Raw genomic sequence first — 12,482 nt, forward strand, 5'->3', positions numbered from 1 at the left:
AGGGAGTGTGGGAGTGAATGAGGCAAAGGGAGAGATGGAGTGAGTGAGGCAAAAAGAGAGTGAGGGAGTGAGTGAGTCAGAAAGAGCGTGAGAGAGTGACAGACAGTGAGGGAATGAGGCAAAGAGAGAGTGATTGAGGTAGTGAGAGAGGGTGAGGCAGAGAGAGAGATAGTGTGAATGAGGCAGAGCAGTGAGTGAGTGAGGCAGAGAGAGAGGGAGTGAGGCAGAGAGAGAGTGATAGAGTGACGGAAAAGTGAACGCGTGGGGAGAGGAGGAAGGAGTGAGAAAGCAGGGAGGTAGAGAGTTGGGGCAGAAAAGAGAGGGGGAAAGAGAGAGAGAGAGAAAGAAGTAAGATTATTGGTTTCGTCAACTGGAGTGAGCGTGTTATCGCTGGCAGGAGGTAAAATGTATAAACTCTAGGACCTGATCTCCATAATCCAGGCCGACACTCCCCCGGTGTCAGTACTGAGGGAGTGCTGCACTGTCGGAGGGAGATGTATAAACTCTAGGACTTGATCTCCATAATCCAGACCGACACTCCCCCGGTGCCAGTACTGAGGGAGTGCTGCACTGTCGGAGGGAGATGTATATACTCTAGGACTTGATCTCCATAATCCAGACCGACACTCCCCAGTGTCAGTACTGAGGGAGTGCTGCACTGTCGGAGGGAGATGTATATACTCCAGGATTTGATCTCCATAATCCAGGCTGACACTCCCCGGTGCCAGTACTGAGGGAGTGCTGCACTGTCGGAGGGAGATGTATATACTCTTGGATTTGATCTCCATAATCCGGACCGACACTCCCCAGTGTCAGTACTGAGGGAGTGCTGCACTGTCGGAGGGAGATGTATATACTCCAGGACTTGATCTCCATAATCCAGACCGACACTCCCTCGGTGCCAGTACTGAGGGAGTGCTGCACTGTCGGAGGGAGATGTATATACTCTAGGACTTGATCTCCATAATCCAGATCGACACTCCCCGATGTCAGTACTGAGGGAGTGCTGCACTGTCGGAGGGAGATGTATATACTCTCGGACTTGAGCTCCTTAATCCAGGCCGACACTCCCCCGGTGTCAGTACTGAGGGAGTGCTGCACTGTCGGAGGGTGATGTATATACTCTCGGACTTGAGCTCCTTAATCCAGGCCGACACTCCCCGGTGCCAGTACTGAGGGAGTGCTGCACTGTCGGAGGGTGATGTATAAACTCTAGGACTTGATCTCCATAATCCAGACCGACACTCCCCGGTGTCAGTACTGAGGGAGTGCTGCAGTGTCGGAGGGAGATGTATATACTCTAGGATCTTGATCTCCATAATCCAGGCCGACACTCCCCCGGTGTCAGTACTGAGGGAGTGCTGCACTGTCGGAGGGAGATGTATATACTCTAGGACTTGATCTCCATAATCCAGTCCGACACTCCCCCGGTGTCAGTACTGAGGGAGTGCTGCACTGTCAGAGGGAGATGTATATACTCTCGGACTTGATCTCCATAATCCAGGCTGACACTCCCCGGTGTCAGTACTGAGGGAGTGCTGCACTGTCGGAGGGAGATGTATATACTCTAGGACTTGATCTCTATAATCCAGACCGACACTCCCCTGGTGTCAGTACTGAGGGAGTGCTGCACTGTCGGAGGGAGATGTATATACTCGAGGACTTGATCTCCATAATCCAGGCCGACACTCCCCGGTGTCAGTACTGAGGGAGTGCTGCACTGTCGGAGGGAGATGTATATACTCTAGGACTTGATCTCCATAATCCAGGCCGACACTCCCCCGGTGTCAGTACTGAGGGAGTGCTGCACTGTCGGAGGGAGATGTATGTACTCTAGGACTTGAGCTCCATAATCCAGTCCGACACTCCCCCTGTGTCAGTACTGAGGGAGTGCTGCACTGTCAGAGGGTGATGTATATACTCTAGGACTTGAGCTCCATAATCCAGTCCGACACTCCCCGGTGTCAGTTCTGAGGGAGTGCTGCACTGTCAGAGGGAGATGTATATACTCTCGGACTTGATCTCCATATTCCAGGCTGACACTCCCCGGTGTCAGTACTGAGGGAGTGCTGCACTGTCGGAGGGAGATGTATATACTCTAGGACTTGAGCTCCATAATCCAGACTGACACTCCCCAGTGTCAGTACTGAGGGAGTGCTGCACTGTCGGAGGGAGATGTATATACTCTAGGACTTGATCTCCATAATCCAGTCCGACACTCCCCCGGTGTCAGTACTGAGGGAGTGCTGCACTGTCGGAGGGAGATGTATATACTCTAGGACTTGAGCTCCATAATCTAGTTCGACACTCCCCCTGTGTCAGTACTGAGGGAGTGCTGCACTGTCGGAGGGAGATGTATATACTCTAGGACTTGATCTCCATAATCCAGTCCGACACTCCCCCGGTGTCAGGACTGAGGGAGTGCTGCACTGTCAGAGGGAGATGTATATACTCTAGGACTTGAGCTCCAAAATCCAGGCCGACACTCCCCCGGTGCCAGTACTGAGGGAGTGCTGCACTGTCGGAGGGAGGTGTATATACTCTAGGACCTGAGCTCCATAGTCCAGGCCGACACTCCCCGGTGACAGTACTGAGGGAGTGCTGCACTGTCAGAGGGAGATGTATATACTCTAGGACTTGAGCTCCATAATCCAGGCTGACACTCCCCGGTGTCAGTACTGAGGGAGTGCTGCACTGTCGGAGGGAGATGTATATACTCTAGGATTTGATCTCCATAATCCAGGCTGACACTCCCCGGTGCCAGTACTGAGGGAGTGCTGCACTGTCGGAGGGAGATGTATATACTCTTGGATTTGATCTCCATAATCCAGACCGACACTCCCTCGGTGCCAGTACTGAGGGAGTGCTGCACTGTCGGAGGGAGATGTATATACTCTCGGACTTGATCTCCATAATCCAGGCTGACACTCCCCGGTGTCACTGCTGAGGGAGTGGTGCACTGTCGGAGGGAGATGTATATACTCTAGGACTTGATCTCCATAATCCAGGCCGACACTCCCCGGTGCCAGTGCTGAGGGAGTGCTGCACTGTCAGAGGGAGATGTATATTTTCTAGGACTTGATCTCCTTAATCCAGGCCGACACTCCCCCGGTGTCAGTGCTGAGGGAGTGCTGCACTGTCGGAGGGAGATGTATATACTCTAGGACTTGATCTCCATAATCCAGGCCGACATTCCCCCGGTGTCAGTACTGAGGGAGTGCTGCACTGTTGGAGGGAGATGTATATACTCTTGATCTCCATAATCCAGGCCGACACTCCCCGGTGCTAGTGCTGAGGGAGTGCTGCAGAGTCGGAGGGAGATGTATAAACTCTAGGACTTGATCTCCATAATCCGGACCGACACTCCCCCGGTGTCAGTACTGAGGGAGAGCTGCACTGTCGGAGGGAGATGTATATACTCTAGGACTTGATCTCCATAATCCAGACCGACACTCCCCCGGTGTCAGTACTGAGGGAGTGCTGCACTGTCGGAGGGAGATGTGTATACTCTGGGACTTGAGCTCCATAATCCAGGCCAACACACCCCGGTGTCAGTACTGAGGGAGTGCTGCACTGTTGGAGGGAGATGTATATACTCTAGGACTTGATCTCCATAATCCGGACCGACACTCCCCCGGTGTCAGTACTGAGGGAGAGCTGCACTTTCGGAGGGAGATGTATAACTCTAGGACTTGATCTCCATAATCCAGTCCGACACTCCCCGGTGCCAGTACTGAGGGAGTGCTGCACTGTCGGAGGGAGATGTATAACTCTAGGACTTGATCTCCATAATCCAGTCCGACACTCCCCGGTGTCAGTACTGAGGGAGTGCTGCACTGTTGGAGGGAGATGTATATACTCTAGGACTTGATCTCCATAATCCAGTCCGACACTCCCCGGTGTCAGTACTGAGGGAGTGCTGCACTGTTGGAGGGAGATGTATATACTCTAGGACTTGATCTCCATAATCCAGTCCGACACTCCCCGGTGTCAGTACTGAGGGAGTGCTGCACTGTTGGAGGGAGATGTATAACTCTAGGACTTGATCTCCATAATCCAGTCCGACACTCCCCGGTGTCAGTACTGAGGGAGTGCTGCACTGTTGGAGGGAGATGTATATACTCTAGGACTTGATCTCCATAATCCAGGCCGACACTCCCCCGGTGTCAGTACTGAGGGAGTGCTGCACTGTCGGAGGGAGATGTATATACTCTAGGACTTGATCTCCATAATCCAGACCGACACTCCCCCGGTGTCAGTACTGAGGGAGTGCTGCACTGTTGGAGGGAGATGTATATACTCTAGGACTTGATCTCCATAATCCAGGCCGACACTCCCACGGTGTCAGTACTGAGGGAGTGCTGCACTGTCAGAGGGAGATGTATATACTCTGGGACTTGATCTCCATAATCCAGGCCGACACTCCCCCGGTGCCAGTACTGAGGGAGTGCTGCACTGTTGGAGGGAGATGTATATACTCTAGGACTTGATCTCCATAATCCAGACCGACACTCCCCTGGTGTCAGTACTGAGGGAGTGCTGCACTGTCGGAGGGAGATGTATATACTCGAGGACTTGATCTCCATAATCCAGGCCGACACTCTCCGGTGTCAGTACTGAGGGAGTGCTGCACTGTCGGAGGGAGATGTATATACTCTAGGACTTGATCTCCATAATCCAGGCCGACACTCCCCCGGTGTCAGTACTGAGGGAGTGCTGCACTGTCGGAGGGAGATGTATGTACTCTAGGACTTGAGCTCCATAATCCAGTCCGACACTCCCCCTGTGTCAGTACTGAGGGAGTGCTGCACTGTCAGAGGGTGATGTATATACTCTAGGACTTGAGCTCCATAATCCAGTCCGACACTCCCCGGTGTCAGTACTGAGGGAGTGCTGCACTGTCGGAGGGAGATGTATATACTCTAGGACTTGAGCTCCATAATCCAGACTGACACTCCCCAGTGTCAGTACTGAGGGAGTGCTGCACTGTCGGAGGGAGATGTATATACTCTAGGACTTGATCTCCATAATCCAGTCCGACACTCCCCCGGTGTCAGTACTGAGGGAGTGCTGCACTGTCGGAGGGAGATGTATATACTCTAGGACTTGAGCTCCATAATCTAGTTCGACACTCCCCCTGTGTCAGTACTGAGGGAGTGCTGCACTGTCGGAGGGAGGTGTATAAACTCTAGGACTTGATCTCCATAATCCAGACCGACACTCCCCGGTGTCATTACTGAGGGAGTGCTGCACTGTCAGAGGGAGATGTATATACTCTAGGACTTGAGCTCCATAATCCAGTCCGACACTCCCCCGGTGTCAGGACTGAGGGAGTGCTGCACTGTCAGAGGGAGATGTATATACTCTAGGACTTGAGCTCCAAAATCCAGACCGACACTCCCCCGGTGCCAGTACTGAGGGAGTGCTGCACTGTCGGAGGGAGGTGTATATACTCTAGGACCTGAGCTCCATAGTCCAGGCCGACACTCCCCGGTGACAGTACTGAGGGAGTGCTGCACTGTCAGAGGGAGATGTATATACTCTAGGACTTGAGCTCCATAATCCAGGCTGACACTCCCCGGTGTCAGTACTGAGGGAGTGCTGCACTGTCGGAGGGAGATGTATATACTCTAGGATTTGATCTCCATAATCCAGGCTGACACTCCCCGGTGCCAGTACTGAGGGAGTGCTGCACTGTCGGAGGGAGATGTATATACTCTTGGATTTGATCTCCATAATCCAGACCGACACTCCCTCGGTGCCAGTACTGAGGGAGTGCTGCACTGTCGGAGGGAGATGTATATACTCTCGGACTTGATCTCCATAATCCAGGCTGACACTCCCCGGTGTCACTGCTGAGGGAGTGGTGCACTGTCGGAGGGAGATGTATATACTCTAGGACTTGATCTCCATAATCCAGGCCGACACTCCCCGGTGCCAGTGCTGAGGGAGTGCTGCACTGTCAGAGGGAGATGTATATTTTCTAGGACTTGATCTCCTTAATCCAGGCCGACACTCCCCTGGTGTCAGTGCTGAGGGAGTGCTGCACTGTCGGAGGGAGATGTATATACTCTAGGACTTGATCTCCATAATCCAGGCCGACATTCCCCCGGTGTCAGTACTGAGGGAGTGCTGCACTGTCGGAGGGAGATGTATATACTCTCGGACTTGATCTCCATAATCCAGGCTGACACTCCCCGGTGTCACTGCTGAGGGAGTGGTGCACTGTCGGAGGGAGATGTATATACTCTAGGACTTGATCTCCATAATCCAGGCCGACACTCCCCGGTGTCAGTACTGAGGGAGTGCTGCACTGTTGGAGGGAGATGTATATACTCTTGATCTCCATAATCCAGGCCGACACTCCCCGGTGCTAGTGCTGAGGGAGTGCTGCAGAGTCGGAGGGAGATGTATAAACTCTAGGACTTGATCTCCATAATCCGGACCGACACTCCCCCGGTGTCAGTACTGAGGGAGAGCTGCACTGTCGGAGGGAGATGTATATACTCTAGGACTTGATCTCCATAATCCAGACCGACACTCCCCCGGTGTCAGTACTGAGGGAGTGCTGCACTGTCGGAGGGAGATGTGTATACTCTGGGACTTGAGCTCCATAATCCAGGCCAACACACCCCGGTGTCAGTACTGAGGGAGTGCTGCACTGTTGGAGGGAGATGTATATACTCTAGGACTTGATCTCCATAATCCGGACCGACACTCCCCCGGTGTCAGTACTGAGGGAGAGCTGCACTGTCGGAGGGAGATGTATAACTCTAGGACTTGATCTCCATAATCCAGTCCGACACTCCCCGGTGCCAGTACTGAGGGAGTGCTGCACTGTCGGAGGGAGATGTATAACTCTAGGACTTGATCTCCATAATCCAGTCCGACACTCCCCGGTGCCAGTACTGAGGGAGTGCTGCACTTTCGGAGGGAGATGTATATACTCTAGGACTTGATCTCCATAATCCGGACCGACACTCCCCCGGTGTCAGTACTGAGGGAGAGCTGCACTGTCGGAGGGAGATGTATAACTCTAGGACTTGATCTCCATAATCCAGACCGACACTCCCCGGTGTCAGTACTGAGGGAGTGCTGCACTGTTGGAGGGAGATGTATATACTCTAGGACTTGATCTCCATAATCCAGACCGACACTCCCCAGTGCCAGTACCGAGGGAGTGCTGCACTGTCGGAGGGAGATGTATATACTCTGGGACTTGATCTCCATAATCCAGGCCGACACTCCCCCGGTGCCAGTACTGAGGGAGTGCTGCACTGTCGGAGGGAGATGTATAACTCTAGGACTTGATCTCCATAATCCAGACCGACACTCCCCGGTGTCAGTACTGAGGGAGTGCTGCACTGTTGGAGGGAGATGTATATACTCTAGGACTTGATCTCCATAATCCAGACCGACACTCCCCAGTGCCAGTACCGAGGGAGTGCTGCACTGTCGGAGGGAGATGTATATACTCTGGGACTTGATCTCCATAATCCAGACCAACACTCCCCCGGTGCCAGTACTGAGGGAGTGCTGCACTGTCGGAGGGAGATGTATATACTCTGGGACTTGATCTCCATAATCCAGGCCGACACTCCCCCGGTGTCAGTACTGAGGGAGTGCTGCACTGTCGGAGGGAGATGTATATACTCTAGGACTTGATCTCCATAATCCAGTCCGACACTCCCCCGGTGTCAGTACTGAGGGAGTGCTGCACTGTCGGAGGGAGATGTATATACTCTAGGACTTGATCTCCATAATCCAGTCCGACACTCCCCCGGTGTCAGTACTGAGGGAGTGCTGCACTGTCAGAGGGAGATGTATATACTCTAGGACTTGAGCTCCCTTTGTAGTGACACTGGAAAGTGCCGCTGGATTATATGCAAGGGGTTTGTGTTCGATTTAATGTGTAAGTGGTGTCTCTTTGGCGACACTGGGGAGTTGTGGGGCCGAGCCAGTGTTTTCTAGTGGTATCACATTGCCATCTACTGGTGTGTAAGCGTTTAGCAGAATAATGTGTGTAATATTTTGCCAGTGGTTTCCTGTAGTTTAGTTTAGTGATACAGCACTGAAACAGGCCCTTCGGCCCACCGAGTCTGTGCCAACCATCAACCACCCATTTATACTAATCCTACACTAATCCCATATTCCTACCACATCCCCACCTGTCCCTATATTTCCCTACCACCTACCAATACTAGGGGCAATTTATAATGGCCAATTTGCCTACCAACCTGCAAGTCTTTTGGCTTGTGGGAGGAAACCGGAGCACCCGGAGGAAACCCACGCAGACACAGGGAGAACTTGCAAACTCCACACAGGCACTGCCCAGAATTGAACCCGGGTCGCTGGAGCTGTGAGGCGGCGGTGCTAACCACTGCGCCGCCCTGTGTTTCATTCATATGCCAAGCTTTGCTCTCAGAGTAATGTGGGGGCTACATTATAACATTGTTCTTTATGCCAAAACGCGACAACAATTCCAGACGTAGAGTCATTACGGCATATAAGGAGGCCACTCGGGCCATGGGTCTTCATGCTGTCCCTTCGTTGACACCTCCGAATGCACAGTTGAGTCCCAAAACCCCAAATTGTCGCCGTCCGACACCATGTCCAGTTCACCCCTTGCTTCCCCCACCCTTGTGCTCGCTGACCGACACTGGCTCCCCTTCTGGCAACACCTCGATTTTCAACTTGTCATTCCCCTGTTCAGACGCCTCCATGGCCTCTTGCTTCCCCCCCCCCCCCCCCCCCCCCTCTCATCCCAGGATTCAGTCGTGTGAACCTTTGCCTCTTCTGCAGTTATATCCTTTCTTAAGTCAGGTGACCAAATCTGTCCACAATTCTCTAGATGTGGTCTCACCAGTATCCTGTCCAACCTCAGCAAAACATCCCTACATCTATATTCCATTTCCCCTCACAATAAGCGACAATGTTGCATTTGCCGCCTTCATCACTTGCTGTAGCTGCAGACTAACTTCTTGTGTTTCGTGTACTCGGGCACCCAGAATCCTCGGCATCTCAGAGATCTGCAATCTCCCCTCCATTTAAATAGTTTATTGTTGTGCTATTCTTCCGGCCCAAGTGGACATTTTCCCGTGTTATTCAGCAAGATGCATTGTGTGCTGCGATTTCGTCGTTGCCTCCGATGTTGATTTGGAAAGAAAATGTTCCCGGGGTTAATGAACGGAAAAAGGATCAAAGTTTCCCAGTCCTGCTGACATTGAAATTCCAGTTATTGATCTGGGCAAAAAATAAACTTGCTGCAGCAAGGGGCCAGGACTTTGAACTCTGTGACTGTTCAATAATGTGACATGTTACTCTCTCCTTTACTGCATTTCAGTGAGCAATAACAACACACTGCATTTATATAGCAGCTTTTACAGGGGCGGTTATCAAACATAACTTGACCCTGAGTCACGTCAGGAGATATCATGGACAGACGAGCAAAAGATCGGTCACAGAGGGAGGTTTAAAGGAGGAGAGAGAGGGAGGGAAGTTCAGGGAGGGAATTCCAGAACTCCGGGACCCCCCCCCCCCCCCAGGACAGCTGAAGGCAGGGCCACCAATGGCGGAGCGATGGGCATCGGGGAATGGTCAAGAGGCCGGGATTGGAGGAGCTCCAGAGATCTCGGTGGGATGCAGGGGCTGGAGGAGGTTACAGAGAGAGGGAGGGGAGGTCGAAGGGCCGTGGAGGGATTTGAAGAGGAGGATGAGAAGTTTAAAATCGAGGCGTTGCTGGACTGGGAGCACAGGGAGGGAGGTGAGGGGTGAAGGGAGACTCGATGCCAGTTAAGACACGGGCATCGAGGATGACCTCAGGCTTACAGAGGGTAGAATGCGGGTGACTAGCCAGGCATGCAGTGGAATAGCCAAGTCTAGAGGTGACGAAGGCACGAATGAGGGTTTCAGCAGCCGATGAGCTGAGACAGGGGTGGAGTCGGGCGACGTTACGGAGGTCTTAGCGATGGCACCCACATGAGGTCGCAAGGTCATCTCGGGGGAAAATGGGACCCACCCAGGTTGCGAACGGACTGGCTTAATCTCTGGCTGTTGCTCGGCGGAGGCATGGAGTTGGTAGGTGGGAAAATGAGTTTGGAGTGGGCACCGAAAACAAGGGCTTCAGCCTTCCCAGTATTTAATGGGACCAACATCCTGCTCATCCAGTCCAGGTTGTCGATTCGGTCATCCGCTATTTTAGCTAAATAATGATCTTCCAGAAATATCGGAAGCAGGATCAAAACTTTTCAACAGAAAACATTTTTTTTTTAAATCGTTCATGGGTTCTGGGCGTCACTGGCCAGGCCAGCATTTATTGCCCATCCCTAATTGCCCTTGAGAAGGTGGTGGTGAACTGCCTTCTTGAACCGCTGCAGTCCATTTGGGGTAGGTAGACCCACAGTGCTGTTAGGAAGGGAGTTCCAGGATTCTGACCCAGTGACAGTGAAGGAACGGCCGATATAGTTCCAAGTCAGGATGGTGTGTGACTTGGAGGGGAACTTGCAGGCGGTGGTGTTCCCATGCATCTGCTGCCCTTGTCCTTCTAGTTGGTAGAGGTCGCGGATTTGGGCGGTGCTGTCTAAGGAGCCTTGGCGTGTTGCTGCAGTGCATCTTGTAGATGGTACACACTGCTGACACTGTACGCTGGTGGTGAAGGGAGTGAATGTTTGTGGATGGGGTGCCAATCAAGCGGGCTGCTTTGTCCTGGATGGTGTCGAGCTTCTTGAGTGTTGGAGCTGCACCCATCCAGGCAAGTGGAGAGTATTCCATCACACTCCTGACTTGTACCTTGTAGATGGTGGACGGGCTTTGGGGAGTCAGGAGGTGAGTTACTCACCACAGGATTCCCAGCCTCTGACCTGCTCTTGTCGCCACGGTATTTATATGGCTACTCCAGTTCAGTTTCTGGTCAATGGTAACCCCTAGGATGTTGATAGTGGGGGATTCAGTGATTGTAATGCTGTTGAATATCAAGGGGAGATGGTTCGATTCTCTCTTGTTGGAGATGGTCATTGCCTGGCACTTGTGTGGCACGAATGTTACTTGCCACTTATCAGCCCAAGCTATTTAATTCCAATTAATTTGTTCTTCTTGACCCGAATATTGTTTATATTGATGCTAATATAATAAAGCATTAGGAGGCCATTCAGCCCCTCTCGCCTGCTTGTTAGATTATTTTTCTGAATTCTTTCATGGGATGTGGGCATCGCCAGCATTTGTTGTCCATCCCAGTTGCCCTTGACAATGTCCGAGGCCATTTCACCGAGCTGTTAAGAGTCACCCACATTTCGGTGGGTCTGGAGTCACTTGTCGGCCAGACCGGGAAAGGATGGGCAGATTTGTCTTCCTGAAAGGACGCCTTTGACCCACACGGGGTTTGGTCTTGCAATCGGTGACAGTTTCACAGCGCCGCCCCTGAAGCGATCTAACCACCCCGGATTTTTGGTGAAGGAATTGGATTTATTCACCCATTCAATTGAAATGCCTTAATGAGATTTGAACTCCCGCGTTTCTGGGTGGGAAGTGAGCCTGGGCGCATTTCGGCGGAGCTCGCTCAGCCGGCTGTCTCCTCGCCGCTATCTGACCGTCATGACCGCGTACACGCACGCCTCCGTCTCGGCCGGCTGGCGCGGAGCTGGGGCACTGGCGGAGCCCTGTCGCTGGTTCAGGAAGGCAGTGTTCAGAGAGGCGTAGACCACCGCGGGTTCCGTCTCCTGCACAATGAAAGTCATTAGCATTGGAGTGGCTTCCAGCAGGCAAGACCCATGGGCTTAGTGCCAGTCCCTATGAACAAGCCATCCGGCTCAGTCCCGCTTCTCCACCCCTGCTCTTTCCCCCCTCGACCCCCCCCCCCCCCCCTCACTCCCCCCATCTCTGTCACCTCCTCCAGCCTCCCTTCCCTCCACCATTGGCTGCCGTGCCTTCAGCTGCCCTGGGGTGGGGTGGGGATGACGGAATTCCCTCCCTGAACCTCTCCGCCTCTCCCTCTCCCGCCTCCTTTCAGCCGCTCCTCAAAACGTCTCCCTCTGACCCACGCCGCTTCTCCGCCACATACAGTTACAACTCAGGCTGAAGCCAATTTCAAGATTAACTCCCGGCGACAGGTTCCCCAGGGTCGCAAGGCTTTGACGCAAGGTACTCACGTTGTCACTGGGATGACCATCGGCTGCACCTAGAATGGGGGAAGGGGAGAGAAAGTAGATTTCAGTGGCAAGTGAGCCGTCACGTTGTGTTGTTGCTGGGTCATTGCCTCAATGTTCTTCCCGCTGTCAGCAAGAGCTGCCCTCAGTGTCGGATTGCGGCTGATCCTCGAGCACAATTCCACAGTCCAGCCCTATTCCTTCATTCAATCGGAGTCCAACATTCTACCCATCTCCGGCTTGATCAATGACTCAGCTCAAGATTCCAAAGATTCACAAACCCCTCGGAGCGAAGAAACTTCTCCCTGTCTCAGTCCCGACTGGCCGCCCCTTATCCTGAAT

At 52.8% G+C, this 12,482-nt stretch overlaps 1 protein-coding gene across 2 annotated transcripts in view; it reads right to left on the reverse strand.

Moving 5' to 3' along the window:
* Positions 1-9,535: 9,535 nt before the first annotated feature.
* The window catches only part of LOC137360463 (immunoglobulin superfamily member 1-like), a 28,337-nt gene continuing 25,390 nt past the window's right edge, over positions 9,536-12,482 (reverse strand). For both annotated transcript variants that reach the window (XM_068025886.1, XM_068025885.1), the window contains 2 exons: positions 12,144-12,172; positions 9,536-11,714 (listed from right to left, as the gene is read on the reverse strand). In XM_068025886.1, coding sequence (XP_067881987.1) covers positions 11,577-11,714; positions 12,144-12,172 — 167 coding nt within the window. In that variant the 3' untranslated portion in view covers positions 9,536-11,576. The remainder of the gene's footprint in view (positions 11,715-12,143; positions 12,173-12,482) is intronic.

This window comes from Heterodontus francisci, unplaced genomic scaffold (assembly GCF_036365525.1).
Source record: "Heterodontus francisci isolate sHetFra1 unplaced genomic scaffold, sHetFra1.hap1 HAP1_SCAFFOLD_1062, whole genome shotgun sequence".
In the NCBI taxonomy this organism is placed as follows: domain Eukaryota; kingdom Metazoa; phylum Chordata; class Chondrichthyes; order Heterodontiformes; family Heterodontidae; genus Heterodontus; species Heterodontus francisci.